This window comes from Solanum tuberosum, unplaced genomic scaffold (assembly GCF_000226075.1).
Source record: "Solanum tuberosum cultivar DM 1-3 516 R44 unplaced genomic scaffold, SolTub_3.0 scf00004, whole genome shotgun sequence".
Classification (NCBI taxonomy): Eukaryota; Viridiplantae; Streptophyta; class Magnoliopsida; order Solanales; family Solanaceae; genus Solanum; species Solanum tuberosum.
In genome coordinates, this window is record NW_006238930.1 from 4,077,214 (window position 1) to 4,089,021 (window position 11,808).

General features: G+C 30.9%; 1 protein-coding gene across 2 annotated transcripts; it reads right to left on the reverse strand.

Annotated features, from left to right (window-relative positions):
- Nucleotides 1–7,937: 7,937 nt before the first annotated feature.
- LOC102587094 (transcription initiation factor TFIID subunit 11) lies at nucleotides 7,938–9,555 on the reverse strand. Of its 2 annotated transcripts, none has more exons than XM_006338667.2 (2): nucleotides 8,982–9,554; nucleotides 7,938–8,165 (listed from the first exon to the last, which is right to left on the reverse strand). In XM_006338667.2, exons 1-2 carry the CDS (start codon nucleotides 9,451–9,453, stop codon nucleotides 8,149–8,151), a joined length of 489 nt encoding a protein of 162 aa, XP_006338729.1. In that variant the 5' UTR covers nucleotides 9,454–9,554; the 3' UTR covers nucleotides 7,938–8,148. The 2 variants fall into 2 exon arrangements, with proteins under 2 accessions (XP_006338729.1, XP_006338728.1); XM_006338666.2 differs by lacking the exon at nucleotides 7,938–8,165 and adding an exon at nucleotides 8,250–8,484 and having other exon boundaries at nucleotides 8,982–9,555.
- Between the last annotated feature and the right edge of the window lie 2,253 nt (nucleotides 9,556–11,808).

The window sequence follows — 11,808 nt, forward strand, 5'->3', positions numbered from 1 at the left end:
TTTTAAAAATAAATGACAAGTAAAAGTGAACGGAGGGAGTAAAAAACACTCACCCAAATAATTATGTCTAGAAGGTTAAGACGGTCGGTAAAATTGGTCCAATAGAAACCCAATTTTCCGAGTTCATTGTGTGATGGACCTAGCTAGATTTATCCGGAATAATCTACACATCTGCTCTAAAAATATTTTAATGGATAGAACTTAGAAGTATGGAGAAAGTGTTAAACACTCCTCTAAGAAGCTATAAATAACCATCAGGGTCCCTCTTCATTGGAAAAATGCTAATTCAAAAAAATGGTGCCTTATATGAATGATTTGATCAAATAGACATTCATATTAACATAATGTTATCGACAACTTAAGAGACAATAAAAATATCAATTTTTGATTTTGTCAAATAAATATTGTGACTGATTTGGAAAATTTACATTGATGATTTGCTTGCCTTTGTATGAATACATGTAATACGTACAATAAGTATTCAAATATATTTTTATCAAGCTTGACAATTTTTCTACCAACATTATTGATCAAAATGATAATGTACTCCGATTGTTTTCTTCAATAAATGGCGGAAGTATGTTCTTTTAAATTATGCTTATTTAAAAGTATTTATTGTTATTTCAAATTTTAATCACATTTCTAAAGTAAATATAAATAAACAACATTATATCAAAATTTAAAATATTGGGCCCGTGCTTAGCACGGATGAAAACTATCTAGTATATATATATATATATATACACACTTAACGATGACCCCCCCCCCCTTCCCCAAGCATAAGCAAAGGATTTGGTTCAGTGGTTAAGGGAGTTCAACATTTCGCAAGTTAGTGTCGCTTCTCAAGTACAAATCCGGGTGGCAACATTTTTTTTCATAGTTTCAACTTTGCGAGTTCGAATCTCGCTTGTAGGTTTTTTTCTATTGTTTCAGCCAATGTTTATTTTTATTTTGTAAATAAATGAAACATCCGGTTTATTTGAAAATCTACTGGGATATATTGAAAAATAAATTTATTTACTATTTTTATAAAATTCAGTAAAATTTATAACTTTTTTAAAGTTTTCATAATTTAAATTAAAAAAAAAAACTCTCTCAAACTCATTTTAAGTCAAGCGTTTAATTTATAGTTGATTAAAGAATAATATAATTATAAGTAAGATTAAATAAATAGGTGTAATAATTTAAAATTTATAAATAAAAATAAATAAATTTATTTTCTATTTTTATAAAATTAAGTAAAATTTATAACTTTTTTAAAGTTTTCATAATTTAAATTAAAAAAAATATATACTCTCTCAAACTCATTTTAAGTCAAGCGTTTAATTTATAGTTGATTAAAGAATAATATAATTATAAGTAAGATTAAATAAATAGGTGTAATCATTTAAAATTTATAAATAAAAATACTATTGTTGCGATATTTTTCAGTCTTGATTCTTATCTTCTCAACGCAAATTTTATTGTCTACAGTGAGATTGGATTTAGAAGTATTCCTTAGTTAGTTTCAAAATTGAATAATGTATATACACAACAATGATGAAGACAAGACCATAATTAAAATTAAAAAAAATACGTTTTCTCATACTCATTTTAATATTATGTCAAACACAAACTTCCTCGATTTTATTGTTTGTTTTGAGATAGAGTTGAATTTTATTTAGTTGCTTATATCGAATTTGACCCGTCCCAACCCACTTATTGTGAATACTACTAGTGTGCTTACATATCATTTTGAACCCACTTGATGAAAATCTCGCCTCGGCCATTGGTTTGTGTAGCTGCAACACTACTAAAAATATGCGAAAAAACGATGGACAAAAAAGTGAGGAACAATGTCGCTCAAAAAAGCAACACAATTTTCCACACTGTCAGTCGCTTTTTAATAAAAACAATTATTTTCTTTTCTTTTCTTTTCTTTTCTTTTCAATTTGAGTTATATTCGATTTTTTTAGTTAGTTTTTTGTAATTAGTTTATTGAAATTGTGTTTTATTGATTGTTAGTTTGAATGATTGATTTTTAGTTAGTGAATGGATTAAAGATTTTTTATTTTAGGACTGGTTTGAATTTGGGATTTTTTAATTTGTGAATTAGGATTTTTTTTAATTTGATTGATTGTTAGTTAGGGAAGTGTTAATTTGAAGTTAGAAGTTAGTAATTGAAGTGTTTTGAGTATAAGATGGATGTTTGAATGTCATGAATATATATTGATGAGGTTTTTTTCAAATTAGTAATTGAAGTGTATTGAGGATAAGTGAATTGTGTAAATATTATTGAGTTGAGGATTGATGAATAGTAGTTGAAAGTTGAAATTTGATTAGTTGAATTTTATAACTTAGAAATTCTTCAATTTAGTAAGTTGGAAAGTTGAAGTTAGAAAATTATTAGATTGTACATAAAAGTTATATTACTTTGAAGTTAGAAATTTTAGAAATTCTTCAATTTAGTAAGTTGGAAAGTTGAAGTTAGAAAATTATTAGATTGTACATAAAAGTTATATTACTTTGAAGTTAGAAATTTTTTGGATAATATATGAAAGTTGAAATTAGGTTACTTGAATTCTTGAACTTAGAAACTCTTGGATTTGAAGTTTATATATAACTAATTTTAGAAATTAGATATGAACTTCAATTTTTGTATTTTAGAACTTTATTAGGTTGTTAACTTTAGAAATCTTGAATTTTTGGATTTCAGAACTTTATTAGGTTGTGAACTTTAGAAAAATCTTGAATTATTGTAGGATTTTAGAACTTTAGAAATCTCGAATTGTAGAATTTATGAACTTATTAGATTGTGAACTTTAGAAAAATCTTGAATTATTGTAGGATTTTAGAACTTTAGAAATCTCGAATTGTAGAATTTATGAACTTATTAGATTGTGAACTTTAGAAATATTGATAATTAAAATGTAGTCTTTATGAACTAATTAATTAAGCTTGAACTTAATTTGAAGTTTGAATTACTTTAATCCTTATTGACCTTGATGTATTTGAACTTAATTAGAACTTTGAACTTAATTTATAATAACTTGAACTTAATTAGGAATATGAACTTGAAATCTTGTTGACCTTAATTAGAACTTCATAATTGAACTTAATTAGAACTTAAACTTTTAAATTTGAACTTAATTTAAACTTTGAAGTACTTAAAATCTTATTGACCTTAATATATTTGAACTTAATTTAATATAACTTGAATTTAATAACGAATATAATTAATTATTTAAAATCTTAAACTTAATTAGTGTTTATGAATTAATAAGCTTGAACTTTGTAGATCTTGAAATGTAGTATTTATGAACTAATTAGGAATAATTATAAATATATATTACCAATATAAATTAGTTAATGTAGTTAAATTATTATTTAATTTAATTTATAACTGAATATCTATATTTTTGTAGATGAATCATCGTTTGAGGATGTATAATATGCATTAGGAAACTAGTGGTGGTTTGAAAACTGAGTTTATTGACGGTGTTAGAGTTTTTATTGAACATACAATGACACTTGATATTTCAAGAAGGGAAAAAGGAACAAATATACCCCCGAACTTTCAAAAATGGTATGTATATACCCTCTGTTATACTTTGAGACTGTATATACCCTTGCCGTCTTATTTTTTAGTCATATATATCCTTACAACTAACAGAGAAATACGTGGCAACATCTCAACAATTGACTCTATTTTATTTTATTTTATTTTTCACCTACAAAACTAAAAACCCACCCAGATACTTTATACCCACCCGAATATCCAATTTTATCCCTTCTACATCGTCCCCATTCACCAGCTCTGGTAACTTTCTCAGAACCATCGCTGCCGCCACCCAGTCACACACTACATCTAATTTTATCCCTTCTCGATCGATTTCTAATTTTCGCGAAGAAAAGCCCTAACAACATGAAGAAATCTAACCCAATACAGGTACAAAGAACACATCATCTTAAAATGAATTCAAAACCCTAACAACCTCTGTTGCTTTGTCTCATTTTCTTGGTACAATAACGAAGCCAACATCCAATACTCCATGGTGTATTGTCTCCATAACCCAATGTAATGTGGAAACTCCGGTAGAGTCTCGGCATCAGCGTAATGCGAGCCAATTTCGACAATCGCTGCAGGACATAGTGTTACTCAACGGGTATGAGAAAAGGAGAAATTTCAATTGGTTATCAATAGTTCGATCACTATAAAGAGATGTGAAGATAAAACTATTTGTAATCAATAGTTTGATTTTTGCCAAAAGTTATTGAAATTTTGAAATGGGTTTCTACAGCCGAATGAATTTTCCACCATGGAAACACATGTATTGACTATTGAGAATAGGAAAAGAGGAATAGATGATGATAGGAACAAGTGATTTGCTTCGGAATGCACTGTAAATATGTTTTAGATTGAATCGGGTTTTTATTTTAATACGGGTCGGGTAAAATAAATTAATGGATAGTTAGGGTGAGTGGGTTTTTAATTTTTCATAAAAAAAATAAAAAATTGGGTCAATTGTTGAGATGTTGCCACGTATTTCTCTGTTAGTTGTAAGGATATATATGACCCCAAAAATAAGACGACAAGGGTATATACAGTCTCAAAGTATAACGGAGGGTATATACATACTATTTTTGAAAGTTCGGGGGTATATTTGTCATTTTTCCCTTTCAAGAATAATGGATTGGTTAGGTGTCCTTGTAGTGCATGTAGGTGCTTGAATTTTTTTAATCCATATAGTCATGGTTCATTTGTGCCATAATGGATTTAAGCCTAGATATTTTGCATGGGTCGATCATGGAGAAAGAGATGGATTGCATGATATATTTTATAATTCAATGCCCGTGGATGAACATAATATGCTTGCACCACATGGCCATATTAGGGTTGAGCACGATGATATGATTAAACATAATAGGGTTCATGAAATGATCAATGATGCTTTCGAGGTTCAAGGTGGAATGAAACTTGAACAATATTTTGATGAAACTCCTAATGAAGAAGCAAGACGCTTTTATGATCAATTAGAAGAGCCTAGTCGTTCACTATGTGAAGGGAGTCCATATTCTGCCTTGTCTGTTGCAGTTAGATTAATGAAATATTAAATCATATTGGAATCTTCCTAATGCGGCTATGGACTCAACGGTTGATATTTTGGTGAACTAGTTAATCCAGAGTTTAACATACATAAGAATTTCCATCAGTTCTAAGTTAGGATTGACGTATGATAGAATTCATTATTGTGTTAATGGTTGCATGTTGTTTACAAGACTAGTGAATTAGAAAATTGTATGTTTTGTGGACATGCTCGTTATAAGAGGACTCATGCTGGACAGATATTTCCAATTAAGGCGATGCATTATTTACCTATTATTCCTAAGTTAAAGAGGTTGTATACATCAATAAGGTCTGCTCTACATATGATATGGCATCGTAAATACAGAGTCTTGTCTCATCCATCTAATGGAGAAGCTCTAGGTTGTGTTTTTACAAGTCCTTATAATTCAAAAAGTTTGATTAATATCTATCTGCAACCATTGATAGATGAGCTCAAACAATTGTGGTTTGAAGGCGTACTGACTTATGATATATCAACTAAGTAGAATTTTGTTATGTGCTGTGTGGTTGGATGACAGCTGGAAAGCTAGCTTGTTTGTATTGCGTGGAAAATAGTAAGACATTCATTTTAAAGTATGACAGAAAAAATACATGATTTGATTGTCATCGTCAGTTCTTGCCAATGGACCATGACTTTAGAAAGATGAAAAATGCATTCAGGAAAACTAAGATTGAAGATGACTCCCCACCACCTCCATTACTCACAGGGCATCAAATTTGAGATAGAGTTTCTGAATTACTTAAAATTACAAAAACTTCACCTTCTAGGCTTCCTGGATATGGTGTTGAACATAATTCGACCAAACAGAGCATATTTTGGGAGTTGTCGTATTGAAATGATAATCTGCTACGACATAACCTTGATATGATGCACATTGAATTTTATTTTATTTTGACAATTTGTTTAACACAATGATGGATGTTAAGGGCAAGACAAGATAATCCAAAAGTTAGAATGGACATAAATGAATATTGTAGGAGAAAAGAATTTTTGTTGCATGAATTACAAAATGGTAAAATAGTCAAGTGTAAAGCCAGTTTTTCATTCACATTAGATGAGAAACGTGAAATTTTTGAGTGGGTTAAAATTTTGAGGATGTCGGATGCTTTAGAATTTAGGAAAGTGGGGCTATAAATGAAGGAAAATTGATAGATATGAAAAGTCATGTATTCATGGAAACTTTAATTCCTATCGCTTTTAGTCATCTACCCAAAAGAATATGGAAACCAATCACAGAGATACGTCTTTTCTTTAAAGATTTGTGTTCTGGAAAGTTGTTGGAAAATAGTTTAGACAGAATGGAGGAAAATATTCCTATTATTACTAAGTTGTAGAAAATCTTTCCATATGATTTCTTTGATGTGATGGAACATCTTCCGATTCACTTTGTACAAGAGGCCCGCTTCTAAGATCCAGTTCAAATAAAATGAATGTATTCATTTAAAAGGTAACATTGAAATATTCACTACATCCACCAGCAACTAATAGCAGTAGTTCGCCGCCAGAAGAAATCAATCTCCTTGCTAGATAGATGCCAAACTTTTCGTCAATCACACAACAAACTTATACCCTTTTTTGCTTCCCCTATTTTAAGTTTAATTTTTTTTTTTTGGAACCCCAGGATAACCCGCAGCTACCAACCTCTGCCACAGCCTCTGCCCTTCAGGTGAGCACTCTATGGTGAGCACTTTGTGCGCACTTGATAAACCCCCCACTGTGTAATAACCTGCAAACCACACAGGGGATGTAAATCGCACTAGGCAAGCCCTATGCGACATGCTCGACTCAGAAGGCATTCAGGGGGGATCGATCCCGGGTCATCCGTGTGGATAACCACCCTCCAAACCAACTGAGCCATCCCGAAGGACTTAAGTTTAATTTTTGTGGGCTATTATTTTTGTAGTACCAAATTAATCGTTATATTACAAAGAAACAAATATCCAATCACGAATTGGCTCGATTCAATTTCAAAATTCGAATTCAAATTTTCATCTAAATTCGATCCATTCTAGGTCCAATTTGATCCATTATATCGTTATACAAATCAATTTGTTTGATTTTAAAGTTTAAACAAACAACTATTTTCATTACAATTTTGGAGCAAGCATAATCAAAAGTAACAAAGTCCTAGATTTTCAGGCTTAAATAACCAAGATATAATCATAAAGGGCAAATCAAGAGCTTGACAACTTATGAGTTTGTAAGCATAATAGCATATTTTATTGATGCATACATACTCTACACGCTCAAAACAGATACTCTTGTATGCATGATCAACAATTTGAGTATCTTAACAGCGACGCTATGCTTTTTTAATCATCTTTATTTGGTATAGCACTCTCTCCATCTATTCTTGCGCCTAAATTTTATTTTAAAAAAGAACAAGGTACGTTTCACATATTAATCCAAAATTATGAACAACTTGGCAATCAATGCTAGTCCCCCGGCCTTCACTTTAAAACTTCACTTCTATTATTATATTATTATACATACAGGGAGGACAATTCAATTTCAACATCACCCCCTCCTCCGGACAGATTCAAGTAAAAGAAAACAGCTCAACTGTAGGTAGATCTTGAAGAGTTTACCACAAGAAATGAGCAAATGAATCAAGGAAAAGGTGTTCCATTGTTGCCAAAAAATGGTCATACTCTCTAATCTGCATAGTTTCCTCAACACATCACTTTCCATATTTATTCAAACTTGTTACAGATCAGCAACTTGCGCTATGAAATCCAACAAGAAAGAACAAATCTTTTGCAGAAACAGAGAGTCCCTTTTGCTTTTTCAGAAGTCAATATTTAGTTTTTTTTGAAACTTAAAATGTTAAGAAGTCAATATTTAGTTGGAAACAAATATTCACTGAAAATCTTATTCCCCAGCAAACTTTGGTCAATAGACTGTTATGTTAAACCAAGTTGTTTATATCCTCCCTAGGTTCAGATTAGAGTCAACCATGCAGTCATAACCTGGTCATGTATGCCCTCCTTCTCTCACTTCAAGACTCCTAAATGCCTGTTTCCCTAACCATGGTCATATCTCAGACAGAGGAACTAACTGCTTAAAACCAGAACTGATAATCAGTCAAGCTAGGTTAAACAAAGAGCAGTAGTGCACACACATGATTTTGTAGATGCTGGCTTCTCTTGAACGACCAAAATAAGTGGTTAAATAAACAATATGAACATTGTAATGTTTCATGCAAATGGAAATGAGATGACAAAATCAGCAGTTAAGGATTGGTACACAAACTTGTTAAACATCAAGAATGGTATTCCTCCGAAGGACTAGTTCTTACAACACAGAAACAGCCTGATTACCAAACAATGACCTGTTCTTCCGCATGTACAAAAGCATAAGAAAGAGTGGTAACATCCTGTTAAACAACAATTCAGTACTGAATTAGGCATGAAACTTATTTCCAACTGATACTGCATTTACATAATTGCAGAGCATGTTAAACATCTATCTATCTTAGACAGGAAACATTGATGTCAAATAAACATTTCATTTTCATTTTCAGAGATAAGGCTATCTATCACCGAGTTCATATAAGCCAATCTCAAAGCCTACATAGAAGATGCCACACTTGCTACAGCCTACAGATAGCAATAACAATTTGTGAAGCATAAAAAATTGAAACTATGAGGGAAGTAAACAAGAGCAAGAAACCAATTGTAAGAGATATTAATAAAATTGGTTAAGGGTAATATAGTCTCCCCAACTACATAGATCCAAGTCGAAATGAAACTATTGCGACTAGGAGGATGAGAAGCTGAAAGACTTGTCTTATCTAAATACTGAAAGTTTTAAAACATAAACATAGCGCATTTTTGGAAGCTCAAAACTCAATTAAGCATTTCTACTTATCACCTTTAACGGGATCATCAGATATCTTAAGGCCAGATTGATGGGTACGCCGTCGAGTCCTGGAGGGAATAATGTTACCCAAATCGACTTCGGCCAGTAGATCCTCGGAGAGGTCAGTATCAGTCTCAACATCAGAATCGCTCCCAAAATCACTAGAATCATCATCGTCAGAGTCCTCAATCAACTTTCCCTTCCCCTTGTCATCCCTTAAAATCCCTTTTCCCTTACGATCGACTTCCGCCTCTCCATTGGACTGCTCATCTTCTTCATCATCACCTTCATAGTCATCTTCATCATCTTCTTCTTCGTCCTCTTCAACTTTTTTCTCCTGGGCGGCGAGTGAAGAATCAGTAATAGAGAGTTTTTGCTTCTTGTTTACATCGTCTTCGTGAGATTTGGCAATGGCTTCTTCTGCTTGGGGCTTTCTTTTTAGGGGGAATGTATGTTCTTCTTCGTCTTGTCCCGCTTCTGCCATTTTGTTTTCAGAGGAACACCCCAAACTAGGGTTTTGCGCAGAGCCGGAAACTCCACCCTTTCAACTGCCCTTCCGCCTCCTTTGAGAAAAGGCTCAAAATAGTCCTCATGTTTGAGTTAAAACTCAAAATCATCCTTAAGTTTTCACATGGAGCATTAATAGTCCCTCATGTTTGTAATATTGGTACACTTTTGATCCTCCTTCAAAATTTTGCCTATTTTTAACATTAATTTTTTTCATAATTTATGTATGGAATGTTTAATTATCATTTTATATATTTAGTAAAAATAATAACTCCATGTAAGAGATTGTGAGAAGAAAAACATTTTGTTTTGTTTAGTAGAAATCATATTGCAGGTACAGTCGAGAGGTTCATCACGACGATTTTACGTGTAATTGCAATATCATATGTTAAAATATTCTTAGTTTAGCTGCAGTAATATTTATACTGAACAGAACAAAATGTTCTTCTTCTCACCTTCTCTCAAATATAGTTATTATTTCTATTAAATATATAAAAAGACGATGTGACATTCCTTACATAAAATTATGAACAAAATTAATGTTAAAAAATAGACAAAAGTCTAGGGGAGGACCAAAAGTGTACCAATATTGCAAAATGAAGGACTATTAGTGTTTCATGTGAAAACTCAAGGATGACTTTGAGTCTTAACCCAAAGATGAGAGACTATTTTGGGCCTTCTCTCGCCTCCCTTTCAACAATTTTCTTTTCTCTTTTCTCTTTTCTTCTTATAAATAAATAAAAGCTATTACTCTACTATTATTCTAAAATAAAGGAAACTATTATTTAAAAGGATTCTGAAAGCTTTGTTTTAATGTATGTACTTAAATCAAAGTGCATGACACATTATGAATAATATTTGAAAATCAATATTTAGCCATAAAAATACTAAAATCAACTCAATTTATATTTCAAATTTAGAAAATAGATTATAAGTTATTTTCAAGTTGTATTTAACTACATTCTACTTTATTCCAAATATTTTTGCAAAAAAAATTACATATATAACCACGTCTTCACTTTCAACTCAATAAATTTCAAATAAGTGAAAAATATCTTAAATCTTAATTGCTTTTTTTGGAGCTCTTTGTATTTGAACTTAAATAGTAAGACAAAAAATGTGGATCATGATTTTCTCACACGAATTTGAATTTGACCAAATCCAATAAAAATATTTGACACCACCAACACTAACATCGTACCTAATAAAATCACGAATTTTGAGGAGAATAGAGTGTGCATAGCCATAGACTAATACATACCTCGCATAGGTAAATAAATTATTTCCAAGAAATTTTCGACTCAAATACAATGAATAAATAGAAAAATGCTACTTAAAAAACATACAACTAGTAAGTTAAATAAGGTGAGGAATCACCTACTATAAAATAAGGTGAGGGATCGCCCCCACCGAGAGCCCAACCTTTAAAAGTAGGGCCTGAAATATATAAACCAATTGGACCGATTAACAAACAAATTAGAAACTAATAATTTACTCTTTACACTATGTAATTTATGTGAGTTATACATAATTAAAAGAAGTACTTCGATTAGAAATATAAATGAATGGATCATCGATGAAATGACATTTTTTAAAGGGAGCAAAGAACAGATTTTGCTCTCTTTTACAATTAAAAAAATAAGGGTTCAATTCAGACCAATAATAATTTTATCTAAGTAAAATTTTGACTCACAAATCATACTTATTAATAATATAATAATAAACAAGACGACTACTATGGTACGTTACTATAAACAACAATATTAATTCTTAACACTTGAATTTGCTTAATACAAGAACCATAATCCAACCTAACTTAAGACTAAAACCCCTATCCTATGAGAGCCCTCCATTTGATTAGCATACTCCCCTGTGATTTCCTCCGTAACTTCATATTAAAGCTAACACTGAATCCATTTTAATTGTTTTTTTTGTGTTTATATAATACATCAATATTTTAATATAACAGTTTAGATTTTGAAAGAAAAAATTGGATTGCCTTAAAATCTTTGAGGAAACGATTTATTTTGAGATAACCATGAAGGTGAAACAAGATTTAGATTAAGGGTCTGTTTGGAAAGTTCCCAGGTAATTGGAATTGATGTAATTACTATCAGTCTAATAATTACACATGCTAGTAATTACATTGACATGTTTGTTAGCCACAATGTAATTACATATTTCCTGTTTGGATGAACAATTGCAATCATAAAATTATATTAAATTTTAAAAGTAAAAGTTAATTATTAAGAATTAAAAAAAAGTTATTAGACAAATAAGAGCCTTTATAAATTATATTAAATTGAATATTTAAGATATATATTGTCTTTTA